The 23,468-nt window shown below is 28.6% G+C and overlaps 2 protein-coding genes across 3 annotated transcripts in view; one reads left to right on the top strand and one right to left on the bottom strand.

Moving 5' to 3' along the window:
* LOC107447767 (uncharacterized) overlaps window positions 1-23,468 on the bottom strand; it is a 58,605-nt gene that overhangs the window by 31,827 nt on the left and 3,310 nt on the right. The window lies entirely within an intron of this gene.
* Window positions 3,024-5,935, top strand: LOC139427225 (uncharacterized). Its single transcript, XM_071188190.1, has 2 exons — window positions 3,024-3,138; window positions 5,227-5,935. The coding sequence occupies exon 2, from the start codon at window positions 5,238-5,240 to the stop codon at window positions 5,913-5,915; it is 678 nt and encodes a 225-aa protein (XP_071044291.1). The 5' UTR covers window positions 3,024-3,138; window positions 5,227-5,237; the 3' UTR covers window positions 5,916-5,935.

The following is a 23,468-nucleotide window of genomic DNA, read 5'->3' on the forward strand; positions in this document are numbered from 1 at the left end:
ATTTCCCACATCATTCGTGTCAAATATCTTAACCTCGAATATATTTTAGAGGCACGCAAAGATCCCAGGGGCCATATCTGAAAAATACGGTAAACATGGTAGCAATTGTAAGTTTAATTTGTAGAATTTCACCACTGGTAACACCGACTGGGACAAGCTGCATTGATGAATTTTCTTTCTTCAACTTTTTTTTTTATCTTATGGAGAAAATTCTCCATCATCATTGATTTCACCAATCAATCAGTTGAATAACAGCAGACCCAATTTTAAGTTTATAACTTCCAATGTTCAATTCCATAGCCCTGTAATTTTGATTCCAATTCAGAAGACAAGGGAACTATTGGATCAAGCATTGGAAGAAATTTGCTTTCGTGGAAGAGTTTTGATGGAACTAAGATGCATTTGCCTTACACGGAGAGAAAAACCACGGAAACCTCTCACTGTTTACCCGATGGCAGGGGGATTCTAACCCATGATCCGTGTACCACTGAGGATATTTTAAGCCAGTGCCGGGATGGGTGCGAGCTGGGTGCGGAATTCGAACAACCATCGCTGAGATTCTAGCCCGGTTCACCTCATTGGAAGGCGAACGCTCTATTCCGATGGTTTTTGATTTTCGAAAGTAGTCGGAGGATGCGGTGCCATGTACAGCTCAAAAAAACATTTGACAAGTCAGAATTTTCCCAGCTTACATTTTTTTGACAGCTTTATTGGGCTTCCTTCGTTTGTTTTCCCTTCAGCTAACTGTTGATTTGATTCTCGAATGCAGTGGTAAAACCATATTTCATCAATAGCCACACCTGATTCAAAACTCCTTTCTATTGTCCCCAAACAGCACTTTGAATCATCAATGTGATGTTGCTTTTGTTGCACAGTAAGCAAATATGACATGCGCTTGGAAAACCGTTTTTCGAAGTAAAATATTCCAAGTAAATTATTGCATAAAATGTCCCTTGGTATCCTTAGAGAATTCTTTATCTCTTCCAAATTAACTTCTCGGTTGTAAAATAATATATTTCGGATTTTTTTACAAGTTTTCGTATGAAATTACCTAAGATTTCATATCTATTGCAATCCCTACGACCCCATTTAAAGCGTTAAAATAAAGAAATTGATGCTCATTATTGTACTTATACCTATATATTTCATATCTGTCTTTAATATTAACCTACAATATTCAAACTTTGTCAGGTATTATATATTATAACATACTATAGTACCATACCAAAGGATATTATTATAGACAAATTAGAGTGCTCCCGATGAGGCACAATATTTAAGTATGTATATATTTAAAAGTGCGTTAAATAGCGAATAATGAAGAAATTGTTGCTTATTTACTGCATACATATATGGGCCTATATCTCCCCTTAATGTTAACCTATAATATTCAAACTCAACCAGGTATTGTATTATAACATATTTTACAATTGAATGAAAGAAATTAATTATACACAGATTACGAAGCCCATAATGTGGCATAATATGCAAGTATGTATGCATATATTTCTAATTGCGCTTTAAAGCGTTAAAAAGGAGAAATTAATGCTCATATATTGTATATATACACGGTCCTATATCTGCCTTTAATATTAACATACAATATTCAAATTTGGTCAGGTATTTTGTTATTACATATTATAGCGCTATACTGAAGGAAATTATTATAGACGAATTAAAGGGCTCAAAACGTGGCACAATATTTAAATATGTTTATATACTTCTCAAAACAATTAAAGGATATTGAGGTTGTGGGTTGCACCTGGAGAATTGCTTGAGTAATTAATACATTATTGACAGACATAATAGGCTATATGAGATAAAAATGACAGTTAATTTTATCTCATATAGCCTACTCTGATCTCCATATAGGCAGGAAAAAAGGCGCTTTATTGAGCATTTTGGTACAAAAGGAAAAAAACAAATTTGTGCATATGAGAAAAAAACAAATGAAAAAAAAGAAAAAAAAGGCGTTTCTTTAAAAGAAAATATTTTTTAGTAGAGGATATAATCAGTAATTGCTCGACTAAACGCGCAGGTCGTTGGACTACTAAAACGGGGAACTATCCCCTCTGCAGAGGATCAGAATTGTGATGGCATGTCTCTTCGGATCATCCTCTGTAATGTTTCCCAGACCGTCTCCATATTTTATATTAAAAGCAGAAATGTAGTTAAAATGCAATAAGGTCGCTCAGGTCGGCGGTCTACCAAAACGGGGGAGTCATCCCCTCTGCAGAGGATCAAAAGTGTGATGGAATGTCTCTTCGGAGCATTCTCTGTAATGTTTCCCAGACCATCTCCATACTTTGTATTAAAAGTAGAAATGTATTTAAAATGCAATAAGGTCGCACAGGTCGTCGGTCTACCAAAATGGGGGAGCCATCCCCTCTGCAGAGGATCAAAATTGTGATGGCATGTCTCTTCGGGGGTTCCTCTGGAATGTTTTTCGGACCGTCTCCATAGCCTATTTTTCAGCTCTAGTGTGACGTAAATATAATACCAACCTACCAAATAGAAAATAAAAAAAATAGAGTAATTTTATGCTAAACAAAATATTTTACATAAACCAAATATTTAATATTAAACGTAGAAATGTAGTTAAAATGCAATAAAAATAGAGAGTTCTATTACATTAATATTTATATATTTTTAAACCTTTTGAATAAAGCGGGCATTTCTTTTAAATCGAATCACCACAGGGACGAGTTCAATATAAAAAATATGGCAAGACGTTATTATAGAAGGAGTTGTATTTTATGTCATTTTGGAACATGATATTTATAGATGATCCCTTAATATATTTTGAAGTAAAACAAAGGTGCTTTTTAACCAGTAAAAAAATTGAAAATAGGTAAAATAAACACTTCGTGACCGAAACAATAGCATTTGCGATGATTTTTCGGCTAATTCCTAGAAATCCCTCGACGTTGATTTACGTACTTGTTTAACGCTTTCAATTAGTTTAAACTAAACTGCCGACTAGGTTGTACCACCAATCAATTACATACACGTATTAGAAATCACCCTTTAATATACGCCATTTTTTTAGAAAATTATCACTATTTTCCTAAATTTCAAATTTGAAGGTGCTTTGTTTTGAATTGGTTCTAATTGCCTTCTGATTGATATTCGCCATCTGTAAGTACTTTTCTTATATAAATTCATTATTTTATATATATTCATTTACATATATACTTATGAGTTTGAAATATTAAGATGTAGTAATTACTAATATTTATAATGTTAGATTATGGATTATTTTACACCATATGTTCATTACGAACTAACATATGCTGATTGAATTTCTATTGTTTATATGAAAAACGATAATTTTTTTGTTGTTAATTTGTCAGATTAGAAACATGGCTGTGAAATTTTGCATTTTTTTAAGTACGCTTCCCCTAATTATTAAGTGCCAAATGGTTGTTTTATTTTGTTGCTAGTCAATTACTATGTGAAAACGATTTATTTTCATGACAAAAATGTCAAACTATGCAAACATGGCAAACATTTGCATTTTTAAAGTACATTTTATTTAATTTTAAACTAACATATGGTAGTTGGTGTTTCTTGGATTGTCAATAGCTATATTAAAAATGAAAAGTTTTTGTGGTCAAAAATGGTGGATCAAAATGTACCTGACAACATTTGCATTTTTTAAGTTCATCTTATTTAATTATAAACTTATATATGGTAATTGATTTCTTATTGCTTGTCGATTACTCGATTTGTTTTAATCGATGATCTCGATTTATATTTATGAATCTACCATATTATGAATCTACCATATACCATGATCCGCCATATTTGACCACAAAAACGATTTGTTTTTGTGGTCAAATATGGTAGATCATAATATAGTTGACAACATTAACACTTTTTAAAGTACATTTTACTTAATTATAAACTAGCGTATGGTGGTTGGTTTCTTATTGCTTGTAAATTACTATATCTAAAATTATTAGTTTATGTGGTCAAATATGGCAGATTATGCAAACATAGCTGACAACATTTGCATTTTTTAAGTTCATCTTATTTAATTATTAGCTTATATATGGTAATTGGTTTCTTATTGCTTGTCGATTACTCGATTTGTTTTACTCGATGATCTCGATTTATATTTATGAATTTACCATATTTACTACCATATTATGAATCTGCCATATACCGTGATCCGCCATATTTGACCACAAAAACGATTTGTTTTTGTGCTCAAATATGGTAGATCATAATTTAGTTGACAACATTGGCACTTTTTAAAGTACATTTTACTTAATTATAAACAAACGTATGGTGGTTGGTTTCTTATTGCTTGTCGATTACTGTATCCAAAATTATTATTTTATGTGGTCAAATATGGCAGATTATATAAACATAGCTGACAACATTTGCACTCTTTGTAAAATGCATTTTTTTAATTATAAACTAACACATAGAGATTGGTTTGCTTAAAAACCACTGCTTTGATAACTATAAACAACCATTTTTTAAATTTCGTCAACACCTATTAAATTTCATATCTCGCATTCTGTACATATGTTTGAACTAATTAAAGGAAATGATGGTTACTGTCATTTATATCAACTTTTTGAAATCAAGAATAAAATTATAAAGCATACCTTTTGCTTTTACTTTGAACATGAGAATAAATTTTTCGGTTATAAGCGGAAAAGTTAACAACTGTGTGTGTAAAGTATCGGGAAATATTCTTTATTTATTATTTTAAATTTTTAAATATTGCTTATTATAAATTTTTTTCAAAAATATACAAATAATCCTAAAATAGAGAGTTTGTATGGTTTTCTACTGTCCTCTGGGTTGGGTGTAGTTGCTGTTCTTATAAGTCTGTAAAATGCAAATGATCACGTGGTCTCATGACGTTTGCTCAAATTTATGTTATATAGCGTACAAACCTGGAGTGAAGGATTTATGTCAAATTCAAATCGAGTTTAATTTAAACGACTTCGAGGAGAAAATTTTGAACTTTTTTTTAATTAAATAAATTTACATTTTTCTTATAATTTTAATTAATTTTTTTATCTTTCAATATTTTGAAATAAATATATTTTATGAGGTGGTCAACTTAACAGGTTACATTGCAATAAATCAAAGTCGATGTACTCTTTGTCTATTATTTATCCGTACACTAAAAGTAGATGTTTTTGAAATGAGTTTGCTTTGTGTTTACAAAACTATTTAGATTCTAACGTAAGCATTATTTTGTAGGTTGATTATTCATGGAGAATTTACGAAGAAAGTGTACTAAAAAGTTGGTTTTGTCAGTTGCAAAACGCTTGTTGCTCATGGTATGTCTGGTAAGCTTTGGCATCTATCTAGGAATGAGGGTCATATCTCCTTACGTTCACTTGGTCATTCTCTTGACGTTACTTATAGGCGTCACTTACTTACTCATGCAGACCAAGGATCGTATAGAGGCAGCAATCTCAGAGGATACTCAAGATGAAGCCGCTAGTTTTGAGGGAGTTGCTTACCACGGACTCGATGGTGGACCATCACCGCCAATCACAGATTTAGACATCGAATCAAACTATTCTGAAGATGCTTCTACCAATCAAGACGTTGAAGCAGGTTTGTCTTCTGGAAAATCATCAACTTCTGAATCTTGCGTTCCAGGAAAACCACAAAAGATAACGATTAATATTATTCCATGTTCAGATGAGTCATTACCAAGTCTCCTAGATGAAGAGAGTGATTTGTCTTCTGGTTGTAGATGTTCAATAGATACACAGAAGTTTTTCGCATCTGGAGAAATGAGTCTTGAATCGGAATCGGATGAAGTCAGTTCAACTGAATGGCCATTAGCGAAGTTCTACATAGGGGAATCCGATGAATCCGATACTGGAGATTTTGATTTTAACAGAGGAGGTATTTATTATGCTTCAACCTATGTATAAAAACCAAACTTGTTATTCCTTCTGAATAACAAAAAAAGGGGGGTGGTGGGAAAACGAAGCAAAATGTTTGCTGCAATAGGCTTTTGCCTAGCTTGTAACTGAAAAATAAATAAAGAACAATGGAACTTAGAACAAATTTATTGTTTTATTCTTTATGTAAGTTACATGAATTTTTCATTGAAAACAATTTTATTTTATTTTAAGGTTGGAGTTAATTAAGTAAAATAAATTATTACAAGGTGATACAGATGAATTCAATACTACCGATTTAAATTTTAACAAAGGTGGTATTTTTTAGAAGGTGGTACATCTTATTTAATAAAATCAAACTTGTTATTTCTTTGGAATAATAAAAAAGTATGGGGTGAGGGGGTGAATGGACCAAAATATTTGTTGTAATAGGTTTTTGCCTAGTTTGTATCTAGAAAAAAAAAAGAACAATGGAACTTAGATCAAATTTATAGCATTATTTTGTTCTTTATATAAGTTATAGGAACTTTGCATCGAAAACAATTTTATTTTATTTTAAGATTGAAGTTAATTAAGCAAAATAATTTATTACAACTAAAAAAAAAATTTTTTCTGTGATCAACTGTGCACATATTTTGAGGCTAACATTTTTGGTTATACTTAGGAAATCTATGTTCACATGGTAAAAAATAAGAAATTTAAAAAAAAAAAAAAAAATAAGAGCGCGTGTTGAATTATAATATCATATAAATTTTTATCAACTTTAATAAGGTGCTAAATTGAGCCACATAACCTTATGAATTAATTTTTATCAAACTTGGTTCCACGGGCCAGGATAGCCTGGTTGGTAATGCATTGGACTCATGTTTGTGAGAACGGGAGTTCCAATCCAGCTGACCGAAGAATCGCAGCGTACACTGTAAAAAATTTCGAGCTATGCTGCACCTTACATTGGTATTCATTTGCTGGCTACATAAAGTCGTGCTCAGTTTTACTATAGATTGGTGCTTTCACTAGCTCCAAACAACGAGAGAAGGTTGCACCAAAAATCGGAATTTTGAAAGAGCCGAAAAGCGGCGAAAGGTTGCACCAAAAATGAGTGTTTTGAAGGGAACTAAAAATGGAGGTAAGTTGCACCATATTTTGGTATTTTTGAAGGGAACTAAAAGCGAGGAAGGTTGCACCATTATTAAATATTTTTAAAGCGCCAAAAAGTCGAGAAAGAGAGCATTATTATTAAATATTTATTAAAAAGAGAAGAGATAATTTAAATCAAATTATAATTTAATTATTTAAATCTATAAAAATTAATAAAAGTATTTTCATTTTATATGTGTTTTGTAATATATATANATATTAAATATATATATATAACACATCTAAAATAAAAGTAGCTTTATTAATTATTATATATTTGAATAATTAAGTTATGATTTGATTTAAATTATCTTCTCTTTTTTTTATAAATATTTATTAATGATGCTAACTTTATCTGCTTTTTGGTGCTTTAAAAATATTTTCGCTCATATAAGAACTTTTTCTTTCTTCAAATTAATATATAAAATTTGAATTATTTTTTACATTTCATTTAAAGCACCAACAGATGCTATAGAGTGAATACCGTTAATGTTTTAAAGAGAAAAAAAAATTTAATTTTAGGCTGAATCAAATTCCTATTACTATGTATCTATTCTTATCACTATGTATTTTGAAATTATTTTATTATTTAAAAATGAAAATATTACTTTCACAAATAAAAATTTATACAAAAAAGTAGACAAATATTGTATTGGTTAACCCCCAATCTCTAATTAAGGAAACATTCTAATATTAACTACATTGGCGTATAAAAATATTAAATTTGAAGTAAATTAAGAAATGTAAAAATAATGAAATAACTTGGAAATATTAGCAAAAAATATACAGATCAATATTTTAAACATAACTTATTCATTTACAATCACTTTGATATTTGTATACATAGACAGAATGTAATAATTTTTAAGCAAAATCTTAAAATTTAAATATATTATACTTTTTATACATATCACAGCATTCATTAAAAAAAATACAAAATATTCACTCAAAAATATAATATATAGTATGTTTTTGTTACTAAGAGAGGGCATTCAATTCAAACTTATTTTAAATTCACAATAATTCGAAATAAAAATTATCGTTATGCCTCAATGTTTAGAGTTTTGAAAGTTGGGATCATCTGAAAATAATTTTCTATATTTTAATAAGATACTAAATTTCTAGATACATTCTGCCACATCTGAATTAAAATCTACAATATAGCTAAATTACTTTTTTGCAAGCATAATTTACTACTTGATAAAAAGAGTAAAATTTCACACAGTTTGGAAAAAAATACTGTAATTTTCTTTTTTACAAATTAGTAAATGATGGTGAGTATTTGAGAAAAACCAATATTTTTATTCCATATTCATTATTATAGATTTTCTGGTGCTATTACTTTAACTATATCACATTTTTCAGTTGATTGTAAAAAACACAACAAGATTTAAAAAGGTTACACACAAATAAAATTTGGGAGCCCATTGACAAAAGAATAATTGTTTTTCCAAACACAGGTTCTTCATTTTCAAAGCTTGAAACTATGCAAATTCCTTGTTTGTAAGCTGTTCTTGAAACTAGTACTTTTCAAGTGTGAAAGAACTGTTTATAACCTTCTGGAATTCTGGTAATTTTGGCAGAATAAATATTGTTATCAATAGGTTCGGCAATGGGTATAACAATATTTTTTCCTGTGTCTCTTTCTCAATTAAAATCATTGAAGTTGTTGGTGCCTTTGTGCTAATAAAAGAAGATTAAAAATAATGTAATTTATGCTAATAAAATGTACAGTAAAAACAAAATTTGAATCCTCAGTCTTTTAAAACATAAAAAGATCAATCAAAGCAAGCCATATTTTAATTTCTATTTTTAAAATGCAATATAAAAAAAAATTGAGAAATTGTAATTCTCATGTTAAAAAACCTAAAAAAAAATTTCGAGACCAACTATTTATACGGGGGGGAGGGGATTTTCATCTTAAGCCTCCTTTCACCCACAAAGATCCCGGAAAGGAAAGAAAGATATTGATATTTTAAAATTTTATTATTATTATTTTTGTTAAAATGCGCTAAAGCACCAAAATAGATTTTCTCCACTTGAGAAATTGTTAATTGAATTTTATGCAGAGCTTCCCAGTAAAAAATTTGCTGAAGGAACTGTTAACAGTTAAAATAATAAATGAACAAATTGATCATCACTTGTATTGAACACTAAACTTGAACAATTGAGCACTAAAAGAGTTCGTGTTGAGTCTAAGAGGGTGGAATCTGGCTGCTGATTAACACACAGGCAGTATTCATGTGGATAGTATTAAAACTCCACATATACGTATACTGTTTGTGAGGATTGTCTTTTTAACTAAAGGTCTTTTGATTCATAGAAGCAGATATATTTCAGAAGAAAAAAATTTTACTTCTATAATTAAAATTAAACTTTTCAAAAAAAGTTATTTAAAAAAAAAAAACTGTAAATATTATAAAGAATACGTGTGACATATTTGATGATCAATGAAAGCGTTCGATTTCATGGTTATGTTGTCTTTTTCCTCCCTAACAAAACACAAATGTGGGCTAAATTAATATACATAAATCGACAAAAAAATAAAATAAATAAGTAAAAATTAAAAAAGACATCGAAAAATAAGAATCAAAAGCAGAGTATCTATGAGCGTCAGAGTATTTTTTTATTTGTATTTAATAAAAAAAATATATTTATTAACTTTTTAAATACAATATTTGGTTTCATATGAAAAAATTCTCGCTTAGTTGAAAAACATTAATAATAAAATATATTTTTTAAAAAAAATTTATAATAAGAAATCGGCTTATTTCTAAATGTTCAAAAACAAATCTTGGCCTTACTGGGGTTTTGTTCTAAATTTCAGTAAGATATTCTTGGCGAATTTAAAAAAAAATATCGCTTTGTTTTCCTTAACGCCAATATTACCCACTATGTTTTTCTCCTACCACGTGCGCTCAACCAACGTAAAGAGAAATCTAGTTTCCATGACAACGGTTTGAGGTGAATAATTCGCATTGAAAATTTTACATCAAGAGCATTTTAGGATGTATAGACCGAAATTCGTGTAATTATGTGACATTACAAACGAAAATGAGCAAAATGGAACATGAAAATCAAAACAAAAGCATGGATATTGATAAAAAGTTTTAATCCCAACAGAAAGCACAAGCGATTTTTTTTGTTCGGTAGAATGAAATATTTAAAAACCCGAACCTAGAAAATTTTCACCGGCTGTAAATTTGGTGGAAAGCTATGCTCCTTTAGCCAAACAATTGCCGCATTTGCAGTTTATTTGTCTTGCACTTAATGTTGAGATACGGTATTGCAGTTTCTGTGTACATAAAATAGTTGCATCGCCTTATTTACGGAAAAAGAGCTAGTGTAGATTTTAAAATATTTAATTATTCATACAACGAATACAGTTTCCTAGAAGAATTTGAGGCTAACACTTTCAGAACAGACAACAAAATTTTTAAAGATGATATGAAAGAAATGAACTGTAATTAATGCAAATAATTAAGAAAAGTTTACTCACTTGCAAAAAAAATAGAAAATTTCAAAAACAACTTGCATGTGACGATAGCAAGCTTCGACAGCAAAATCGTCCATCTTGTCAACAGCTACAAAATAAGTTATCGGTCACAGTTAAAGTTCGTGCCTGTCATAGTACGAAAGTTGGGTGCAATCGATTGCGCCATAAACGCATTTCTTGATCATATTTTCCAATTTATGGTGCAACCTAGATAAAATAATTTTTAATTTATCCAATTTTCGGTGCAATTAGAAACTTCGCACCAAGTATCGGATAAACATTAACCGAGATTTTTTACAGTGTATTAAACTCTGACTGGTGCACTTTAAAATTGTCGGGATCACAAGTCCTCCAAGTTCCCATAACAAATCTATACCTCTGGGGGTACTGATCCAGGAGTTCCCTTGTCATCTGGATTGGGTTCGAAATTACAAGTCTTCGGAGCTGAACATTGGTCCGTAAACTCAAAAAATTGGGACGGCTGTTCAACGACCGTTATAATATAAAATTAAAGAAAATTGGTTACATAGTACTATGGTTTAACTTGAATAGAAACGTGGTGACACCCTAATAAGGTTGCGGTGAAGTTGTATGATATAAGGATTCAAGTTACCAAGATTATGGTCTTAAACTAACTAGATTTTTTTTAATTGTGTTCTAAATAATATGCCTCCTGTACATGTGTACAATTATATTTTGAAGTTCTTTTACAGGTAAACAAATTCTCAGATATAATAAGTACAACTGAATATTGATATAGATTCAAGATGCTTGCACCAATGTGCTTGCCAACTGAGAGATATTTTACTTAAATTTTGAAAAAATTCTATAAACTGAGCCATATAACCGTATTAATTAATTCTTATTGAACTTGGTTATACGGTACCATGGTTTAACTTGAATAAAAATGTGATAACACTCTAATAAGGTTGCGGTGAATTTGTATGATATAATGATTCAAGTTATAAAGATTAAGGTTTAATACTAACCCGATCTCTTTTTTTTGTTGATAGTTTTCTAAATAATATGTGTTCTGTACATGTGTACAAAAATGTTTTGAAGTGCTTTTACAGGTAAACGAATTCTCAAATGTAATAAATTGATATTGATGAACATATTCATGTAGATATTTATGCTGAATATTGATATAGATCCAAGAGAACACCAATGTATTTGCTAACTTAAAGATGACTCAACTTAGCGCCTTTCTAATGTTGCTGTGAATTTAAATTATATGAAGGCTTATCACGCATAAGCGTTTCTTATTGTTTTTATATTTGCTATTTTCATAGAAAAACTATAAAATTTTGAAATGGTGTTCTTTTTTAATTCTAATAGTATCAATGATTATTAATCCCGCAACATAGCTGGCGCATCTATAAAATGTTCCAGTCCCTCATCCTAAATCACAGTCCTTTCAAAGTCCCATTGATCAAAAGGCTTATTCCAGTGATTTTAAGTTGAACCATAGTATCATATAATAAAGTTGAAAAAATTTATAATATGGTTTAACTTTTTTGCACCATTATAAATAAGCAGCAAATTTAAACGATATGATGGTTCGTGCCAAAATTTCTAACACACTGTAAAATGACTCATTAAATCTTTAACCAGTACTTGGTGCAAAGTTTCTCATTATCCCTAAGTTCAGTTAAATCAAAGATCATTTTATTTTAGTTGCACCATAAATTGTGAATTATGATTGATTTTACCAAAATTTGGTAAAAGACACATAGCTTTGACGGTGATTGTAAACTGAACGATATTTGCTTACGACGTCATGTTTTATTTACAAATCGTTCTCTGTATATCGAGACGACTAATGCAGGTAAATATTCTATTCTAATACATTAAAGTTCATTTCTTTTATGTTCCCTTTTTAAATTTGGAGTATAAAATGGTTAGAGGTATGTCATAGAATATCTATTTACGGTAAATGGTTTTGTCACGGTAAATAGCAACAGTCTAGGCCTGTATTTGAGCTCTTTAAAAATACCTAATAATGGTGCAACCTCTGCTTTTATAAAAGAAAAAAACGTAAATAGGTGTTTTGTTTCTCCAAAACACCTACTTTTGGTGCAACCTTCTTTTGACATTTGGAGCTAGTGAAAGTACCAAAATATGGTAAAATAGAGCTCGATTTTATGTAGCCAGCAAATGAATACCAATTTTTAGAGTAACGTTGCTCGGAATTTTTGACAGTGTAGAGTCAGTGGAGGGTAGCCTAAAGCGGTTAGGTCAACAATAAACTCTCGAAAGTTGTAGTTTTTTGGGCTTTTATCGCAGCGTTTTTGAATTTATTTCTTAAGAGAGATCTTGAACTTCAAAATAAAAAATTATTATTGCGTTATTTTAAATTTTATGATTATTTATTATCAAAAATAAAAAACACTGAAAAACCCGCTTTGCCCTACAAGGGGCCTAAAGCGGGTAAGACGTACGGGCAAAGCGGGTAAGCACCATAGATTTTACAAATACAAGCGCATATTAATTTTCTTAAACATTAATAATGAGACCTTAATCACACGTATAATAAAAGTTAAAAATAACATTTAAATAACAATTTTAGACTTATTTTATCAGTCTCAAATTATGATTTGTTATTCTTGACGTAGTTCGCAAAAATAAGACTCTCTTCCTGAATAAGTTGAGCAAGCTTCATGAGCACAGTCTTTACAATCTCCACATTCAATTCAATCTTCTAGCGATGGGTCCTCATAAGGCTCCCCACAAACAAGACAAAAATACTCTTCTACAATTTTTTTCTATGAAGCTCTTTGTTTTTTAGTTTTACCTGGTTTACTTGTCGAAGGAAGATTTCTTTAATTTCTTTGAACAGCAGTATTGTTACTAAGACGTTTCTTCTTTTCTTCCTTTTTTTTCTATGCGCATATTTTTAAATGGTGAACTTGTTAAGACTTCAGCTCTTTCAGTTTTATGTTTACGACTAGTTTTGATCGGAGTAGGTTTTGGTAGCGGTCTAATATCCAAAGGCTTCACATGAGGTGTCAATGGCTCTTCTACTGGTTGCGGGTAGGGCGAAGCGGGTATCTACCCGTTTTGCCCTGCCCGCTTTGCCCAAAAGCATATTTTTTTCTTAAAAAATTATAACCTTAAATAAAAAAAAAATTGAACATCGTAGTTTATAGGGGAATAGTGTTAGAATAATATAATAATATTGACAATAAAAAAAATAAGCCGGCTTTCGACTAGCCACAAGTTACATACCTTGAGTTTTTTTAATAAACTTATTAATTTTTTTATTTTGAGCTTGGTCACGCCATGTCGCTTTACTGTACGATAAAATGGTTCAACTTAAACAATGTTATGGTTGACCATGTTCCAAAATTTTTAATAATGTATATTTTGCTATTTATATACTAAAACTTTATATTTCTGGTATATTTTTCTTTTTTAACACTAAAAGTATCAATGATAATAAATCTCACCTTTAGCTTGTGCATCTATAAAATGTCTATAGTGAACATCCACATGTTTAGATTTAAAGAATGTTTTCAAAATTTAAGAAAACTACATTATCACACTTCTTAAACTTTATGATCCGATATTTTGCTTCAATTTAAAACTTCTGGAATCGGATAGATATTGGTTCAATTTGAAACTGCTGGAATCGGATATATAATGCTCAATTTAAAACTGCTGGAATCGGATAGATATTGGTTCAATTTAAAACTTTTGGGATCGAATAGATATTGATTCAATTTAAAACTACTGGAATCGGATAGATATTGGTTCAATTTAAAACTGCTGTAATCGGAGAGATATTGGTTCAGTTTTAAACTGTTGGAATCCGACAGATAGGACTTGAATAGGGTGGATAGGCGTGACTTTTTCTGGTTGCACCAGCTGACTGCGAAATTAATAATCATTGATACTTTTTAGTGTTAAAAAGAAATGAATTCCAGCAGTTTAAAGTTTCGTAAGAAAATAATAAAATATATACAGTTAGAAATTTTGGACCACGATGAGCAATAATATCAGGTTGCAACTTTAGAATGGTGTTAAGTAGAACGATATATTATCGTCCTTCTTAAACTTTGCTATCCGATAATATGGTTCAACTTAAATGGAATCAGTTTTTAGCTCAAGACTTCATTAAGGTTACAGTAAATTTGCTCCGTATTTAAGGATCAGCTTAGTAGCAATTATACAGTATAAGTTTTGCATCTTAAAGTACAGCACTTACAACAATTTATTTTTTATTCCATTAAAATTGTTTACTATAAAACTTTTAAGACAACAATGTTTTAAACTACAATTATGTATTATTTTGTTCTTGGGTGGATTCATCAAATGAAAAGCTTCTCATAATGGATGAAACATTTTCATGCTTGATTGAAAACAAAGAATAAAATACTTTGAAACTGTAGAAGAAAAATTGTTCAGAGGAAATTCGATTTCATTTGAGAATACGAAATAAGTGAAGTGTGAAGATGAGTTTCTATACATGTATTTTAATACTGAACAACTCGAGCAGAATTGCTTGAATTGCATTTAAAAAGTAGTTTTGAGTCATGATACACTGTTTCAATATTAGAACATTTGAAGGTCAAAATTCAAGCTGTATTTGTTACTTGAAAGCGATACTTATAAACTTGAATAAAATACCCAATTGATTATTTTTTGTAAAAATATAAAACCTTGCATAGCTTTATTTCTAGCCTAAAGCTACAAAATACATTAGATTCAAATAGCCGAGATATAAATAAATACAATAATTGTTGTTAACTTATATTATGCCGTGTGAAAATATAGTATATATATATATATATGTAACATAAAAAGCTTCAATTAATCTTTTTATGTTAGTTTCTTTGCTATAAAACTTCATCCTAATTAAATATTCTAAACGAAATACTTTCTCACACTTTTAAAAGCCACATCCTGTTCTTAAATCTATTTTTGGCNTATATATTGGGATAATTTTTGGGATATTCTTAGAATTTAATTTAATAGAAAAATTAATTCAGTATCATAGTACTAGAGAAAATACCGATAAAGATTTTTATACTTGATTCCTTTTCATATTTGACTTAATCAATCGAGAAAAAATACTATGAAAGAATCTAACAGTAATTTAATTCAAAATAAAACTTTTGAAAGAGTGATTAGAATTTTTAAATATGAACCTATTTTATAAAATATTAGAAAATGCGTAGAAATGCGACATATAAAGTATCAGCAAAAACGTGTTTGTTTTTGCTATTTTTTTAGTCTCTCTCGTGAAAGGAAGGAAAAATAAAAAAACTACTTGAATGGGAAAATAAATCAAGTATCATAGTTTGAGAGAAAAAAAACGATAAAGATTTCAATACATTCATTTTCCTATATGAATTAATCAAGCAAAAAGAACAATATTAAAAAAGAATCCTTGGAAAATAATTGAATTTTGAATATAATTTTGCAAAGTAAAGTAAAATTTAAATTGGATTTTTTAAAAAAAATGCAATAAAAAGTGTTACGTTTAAATGGGCTATAAAAGACACGTAAACAGTCAGTCTGATCTTATACTATTTAATTAGTTAGTTACATACTTGATAGGGTGCTTTTGTATAATAAAGAATAGAAAAATTATTTCATATCGAAATTTTAGTTTGCTTATTGGTTAATTAATTTGTGAAATGTTTAAAATTAAAAAATAAAAAAACATTAAATTAAAATTAAAAAGCTTACAATAAAAAAGACTTTAAAAGTTGAATTTTAGCTTGTTTATTTGTAAACTAATTTTTAAAACAGTTTAAAAATAGAGAAAAAGTGTTTGAATTGAAATAAGTTAAAAGAAGAACTATAATTTTAAAAACTAGTATTTTTGGTAAATTGTTACTGTACGATCGAAAAAATGGATGATTTAAATGCCGAATATTTTGGTTTTTAGTACCGGAAGTATGTTTTTTTTCTTTTTCATTTTCTTTTTTTACGAGAAATAAAAAAAAAAACAGAAATGTCATTACCGCACTGTCTGGCAATTTCAACAAAAATGTTTCATTCATGCAACAAATGATTTTTTTCTTGAATTCAAACATTTAGCAATGCGCATCCATTCTACTATTTAAAGATATTTACTTCAAAATTTTTTTTATCTTTTATTGTAACAGCTTAATGAATTTCCTTTAAGAAAACCAAAAATTCCCAGACGCATTCTTATACTGACTAAGAAAATAATTTAAAAAAAGTATAGTCAAGCATCACTTACATGAAATATTTGTAATAAATGTAATTTCTTTAAATATTCTTTAAAGATAACTAAACTGTATAAATTCTAAAAATTTGTACAATTTATGCGATTTTAAAGAAAGAAATTTTATTTTAAATTAAAAAACTGCTTTTTTTCATTCAAAACAATTATTGGTATTTACTTTTACTAATCAGTACCCAGCAGTAAGAAATTTAAAAAAAATCTTAAAGATTTCAAAAACACAACAACTTTTAGTTATTTCTCTCAAAAGTTAATTAAGTAGTGATTTCATTCTATAATCAATCAAGAATTATTTCAGGTATAATTTTTCATATCATATTAGAAAAGCTGGTTTGATTAAAAGAAACATTCACTGTTAATAAAATAAATACTCAAATAAATACTCTGATGTGCATTTTAAAATATTCAGCATACTTTAAAATACACATGACCAAGGCATGGAATTTCATTTCATGAAGTGGAAACCAGACTAAAAGTCTTACACTTCATTATTTAAACAAAAAATTTGATGATTTTTTAAAATTTCAATGGATACAGTTTTTAAAAAAAATTTGGTGGTCGAAACCACAAAACATTGGGAGAACTGAAAACTGTACATTGAGAAAAAAATATTGTTAAAACTATCGGAATATGGTAATGGTTAGCGTATATCTGGCTCTATGGATCTCTCAAAGAGAAGCTCGGTAATTTTGATCAAAGCACTTTGGTAATGAATTTGGTAAAACTAACAATAAAATATGATTTAATATGTGAAAAATGTAGAATAAATTTAGTAATTCCATCATGATGGATTTGGCTTGATATCATGATGAATAATATATGTGTATGAATTTGTCATCAGAACGTGAAGTTTATTATATGCTTTCAGTAAGTATACACTGAGTTATACATTGAACTGTTAAAGAAGCTAATTTTCAGCATGTTGCCCAATTTTTTGGAATATTTCAAGTATGAATTCTATAAATATGGAAAATAAAATGTCCCAGTGTTATGGAAAATTTTAATTATGAACTACTTCAATCTGGAAAATAAAATGTCCCAGTGTTCTGGAAAATTTGAAATCTGAACTACTTTAATCTGGAAAATAAAATGTCCCAGTGTTCTGGAAAATTTTAAATATTAACTACTTCAATCTGGAAAATAAAATGTCTCAGTGTTCAGGAAAATTTTAAATATAAACTACTTCAATCTGGAAAATAAAATGTCTCAGTGGTCTGGAAAATTTTAAATATGAACTACTTCAATCTGGAAAATAATATCTCCCAGTGTTCTGGAAAATTTTAAATATGAACTACTTCAATCTGGAAAATAAAATGTTCCACTGCTCTGGAAAATTTTAAATATGAACTACTTCAATCTGGAAAATAAAATGTCCCACTGCTCTGGAAAATTTCAATTATGAAGTCTAGAAATATGGAAAATGACTTGTTGAGAAATAATACTTCCAGACATCGGGTTTAAACTGATTAGTGTTCTTTAAACATATTAATTATAGTTTAATTTAGGTTTTAGAGTCGCTCCTTAAAAATAAGCAACAGACAAAATTTACATATATGAGACTAAGTGGACAACAGTTTAATCGTGGTCTGATCCTTGTGATGTTCCTTATAAATTTATATTAATTTGTCAAGCCTACACCGAGAAAACAAAATTTGTTCAAAATTACCCGAACATGATATAATTTACCGTGTTTTTAGCTCTATAGAATCACTAAAATCTCGGAATTTTTAACCGAAGATTGGTAACATTTGTGGATGACAGTAAAATATTGTGGTACAGTGTAAAAAATTACGATAAGAAGTGCTGGCACCCTGAGTGCAGCATGCGTAAAATCCCTTTCTACCATAATATTTAATTAATTACAGTGTCTCGGTTATTTTACATTAAATATTAATGTAAAAAATTACGGCATATCTGATTTTTGTTTCGTGAAATCTTACGATAAAAATGGGTTTTATGGTAAAAAGTACTGATACCATGAGTGCCGGAATATTCTATCATAATTTGAATTAGAATTTTTTCTACAGTGCTACAGAAAGGTCTTGAAATAGTTTGGCTGAAAGCTTCTAATTATTTTTTAACAACCAAAAATAAAAACACCATTCTGTTTTTTTACGTTTGAAATTTTGATTGTACATTACGTGAGAAGAATCTGAGGGGGTAAGAATTGCAATATCAGTATAAAAATTTCCAAATATTTTTAAAAAAAATTGTGCCCAAAAATAATTTCAATATAAAAGTTTAAATACTTATATAAATATTCGCATCATTTTATTAGTTTTATTACACAGCTCTCGTCTTTTTTTTTTTCAATTATCAAAATTAAGAAAATTGCCACATAAATAAAAAAAGTTTTAAACATTACACATGAGATATATTTTCTAGTTACACAATTTTGGTAAACTGAGTTAAATTTCAAGTATTGGTCAAAAAATAATAAAAAAAAATATTTTTGTCTTTTTTTAACATGTACTTTCTTTTAAAAAAAATTCTTAAAATTGGTGATATGCTGGCACCGAGATTTTTCTTTATTTTGGTCCATTCAAAATAGAAAGAGACTAATTAGTCTATATGAACCTGATTTGTTACGTTCAAAACTCTATAAGTTAATGGTAATTCAACTAAAAGTATCGATTATTTAAATATAGTGATAAATGATAAAAAAAAAGAACAAATTAAAAAGTGAATAAAATGAATTTTGAAATTTTTCACTTGATACTATATTGAGATTCTTACGTTTTATTATTTTTACAGTTGTTGTTTTTGTTGAAGCAAAATTAAAAATGATATTTTATACTTAACATTAATATATGTTTTGTATACATAAGCAATTTAATTTATTAATTTTATTTTATTTATTTATTTTTCTTTCTTGAACTTTTTTTACGTTTTAGAGTTGAATTGGTATAAATTATATTTGCTGTTAAAATAAAATCCGTATCAGTAAAACATCCCAAATTATTTTGTTGACTTAAAAGGATTTTATTATTGCTTAACATCTTGATTTTCTCTGAATTCGAAATCACCAATTTCTAACTTTTGAAGAGCAAACTGAACGAACGGAGGAAGAAAAAAAAGTTCTTCCAACAATATCAAAACTCGAAATTGGTTTTTTCAATAATATCAAAGCTCGAAATTGATTCTTTCAACAATATCAAATCTCGAAATTGGTTTCTATTTTCACAGAATCCTTTCTGTTTTATGTATCTCTATTATTTATCTTGCATAACGTTTCTTAATTCTGACACTAGATAGCAGCACTCTTAAAAAGTTTTCAATGAAAGTTAGGCATCATAGGTTTCGTTTCAGGGAAAAATGAAATATATTTCGTTGCAACAAAAGTTATTTGTTATTTCGCATCTTTGACAAGTTTTGCCGTTTGATTATTTAAAAAATAAATAAATGTTTGAAAATTTATATAAAAAGTCTTGTTTAAAAATCAAATTAAGCAAAAAATTATTTTAGTTCAACAGGAAAATCTACCAGCCTGGCTCAAAAATTAGGTAAGTCCACTTTTGACCGAGGACAAGAAATTTTTACTTGGAAAGCAAATTCAGTAAAAAATTACTTCTTGTACAATATTGATGAAAGCCTGCTACGCAATAAGCTTAACTTAGACTGAAATAAATTTTCAGTTTAATGTGTATTATGAGAAATATTGAATTTTTTGTATTTAAATTAAGTAATCATCGAGAAAATTTTTCAATTAAAAAATGAAATTATCCCAGTATACTTTATGAAAAATAACGAAAGCAAAAATGAACAGTTTCAAATATTTTGTTAAAATTAATAAGCAAATTTAAAGAAGTCCATAATAAAATGCAAAATTATGAAGCAACATTATCAACCTTAGTTGTCAATGTATTTTGCTATATTTCTTCTTTCAATTTGTACAAAATTATCTTTGCTTTGGCTATATCACTGCAAAAAAGAGGACGATGCAATTTTTGTCCAAATCATTTCCTGGAGAAACTACGCTGAATTATTACGTCAAACTGATGAAATTACTATCCTCACTTGTCGTTTTCATTTCACCTGGATACGAATTTCGTCAGAACTAAAGGGTACATCGATTAACGCATTGATTAAGTAATACGACATACATTAAAAGTTGTCTTAGTAAACGAGTATATTCGTCAGGAAATAAACACCGGAAGTCTGATTATCAAGCACGATTTTAAAATCAAATAAAAAGAGTTTGAAAATTCCTAGAATGCTCGTGAAAACGTACGAGGAACGAAGTAATTTCTTCAAACATTTCAGATAACGCGTTTCGTCAAAAATCTCCCGACTTCGTAAAAAAATTATCTTCAAAAATTGCGAAACAAAGTTAACGGGTTACTAAATTATCAAAAATAAGAGTTGGCATGAAAATTTTAATTTCCAAAAGTAAGGAGAAAATTTGTGTTTTGAAACTACAGCTCTCACTTGTTTTAAATGAATACAAATCAAACATTTACATTAATTCAAAAAAAAAATAATAAGATAAATTATTATTCTTCAGACATTTTAGATAACGCGATTCGTCACTAATCACCCAAGCTCGTAACAAAATTATTTTCAAGAATTACGAAACAAAGCTCACGGGTTACTAAATTATCAAAAATAAGAGTTGACATGAGATTTTTAATTTCCAAATAATTCTAAAAGTATGGAGAAAATTTGTGTTTTGAAAACACAGCTCTCACTAGTTTTAAATTAATACAAATCAAACATTTACATTAATTCTAGTAAAAAGTAATAAAATGAATTATTATTTATTTTCCCGAAGGTTAATGAATGTTACACAAACACAACTGCCCAGTTAAAATTCGTGAGGAATTGGAACGTTTATTAAGTAAGAAAAAAGCAAGGAGGAAATGATTGACCAAGGTTTTTTTTTAATTTTTTATTTTTGTAATAACTATTGGCTCTCACTTCAGAAGAAAGTGATGTTAGGATAAAATTATTTCGTTGCCATTTGCCCCTGTAAGTTCTGGTTTTAATGGACGTGTTAGATAACTTACAGTTTCTTTTTAGACTTTTAGAGGGTAATAGAAGAATTCGCTCATAAACCTGTTTCATATTGACATTTAGTGTAAAATAAATTATGGCCAATTCGTGGATACTTAGAACATTAAATCTTTTATTACTTGTTTAATATTATTACGTATTATGATCGTTGATGTGTTGCTGCGGTTTAATCTATTCTTTAAAAAGGAATTCCTATTGAAAACTTTTGCAGTAATTTATGTTAACTCTGATTACTGGAAAAAAAGTACCGGTACAAATTTTCACCGTTTTTTTTACAATAATATTTATTTTAATACAGCTATTCAGTGATTTTATAGTAAATATGACTCAAAAAATTATGGTTCGTCAGATTTTTTGTTCCCTTACATTTTACAGTAAAGATAGTTTCAGTAGTTAAATATACCGTCATCCTGATTGCAGGTACTTTTTACCGTAATTTGATGGGGAATTTTTCAAGTGCAGTTAGACGATTTTAGGCTATGAATTATTATTCTTGTGCACTTAATTTGGTTATGATAGTGCACTTAATTTGGTTATGAACTTCATTTGCAGCTGCAGAGCTGCTTCTATTTTTATGAATCTCGAACACCTATGGTTTCTGATGTAAGTTTTCTAATTCTTTCCAATTTATAATTCAAACAAGCAAAAAAGCCAGTTATATAATTAAACGTGCGCAACAGCTGAACATTTGCTAAATTTCTACTATTTTTGAATTATAAAGCAATATAAAGAAAGACTAGAGAGAAAAAGTCCTAGTTTAGAAAGTAATTCCTTTAAGGATATCTAATATTAAGGGGACCGGAAAGTAATGTCGTTTCGGTGCATTAAATATTCGTTAATCTTAAAAACCAATTCATTTTTTTCGATCCAGTTCGATTCATTTTTGATCTGGCATTGAAAGTTTGTTGCTAACGAGGGTGAATACATTATTGATTAAAAATAAAATCTTGATAACAAATATCAAATGCACCGAAACGGCATTACTTTCCGGTCCCCCTAATATAATGCGAAAGTACTTTTTTATGTTGAAGTAGAAATCAAGGTTAACTCGACTAAATTATTAATAGGAAGAAGAAGATTTATTTGACCAAAAATAAAGTTTTAAAATTAATCCAAATTATATTGAAGATTTTGTCTAGAAAAAGAAAAATATTAATTTCAGTTTATTAAGTTAATTGTAGTTTAACAGCTTTTGCAAACAAGAGCAACGCCAGAAAGAATTAGAATTTATACCTATGACTGCATTCAGTTTAACTTTACTGTCCGCATAAGAATGTACAGAAAATGACTACATATTTAGTCAATTACAATTAGTCATTTACAATATTACAATTACAATTTAGTCAATTACAATATTAACAATTTTAGCTAAATGATTGTAGCAATTTTTTAAATTCTTATTTTTAAATTAAGTATTTTATTATTTTAAGCATAAGACAAAGAAAAATGTAATGAAGAATTATTTAAATTCGGTTTCATAAGTCTAATTTAGTTGAACTGCTTTTACCAACAAAGGCAACTCTAAAATATATTGCAACTAAAATCAATGACTGCATTTAGTTTAATTTTCATGTAGGCATATAACTGAATAGTGCCAGCTTAATGACTTTATATTTGATAGATCAATTTTTAAAAAATAAGCGTAAGACTTTTTAAAATTTTCTGTAAGCATATGATTGTATAGTGCCACTTTTATGACTTTATATTAATAGATCAGTTT

This window comes from Parasteatoda tepidariorum, chromosome X2, assembly GCF_043381705.1.
Source record: "Parasteatoda tepidariorum isolate YZ-2023 chromosome X2, CAS_Ptep_4.0, whole genome shotgun sequence".
NCBI classification, from domain to species: Eukaryota; Metazoa; Arthropoda; class Arachnida; order Araneae; family Theridiidae; genus Parasteatoda; species Parasteatoda tepidariorum.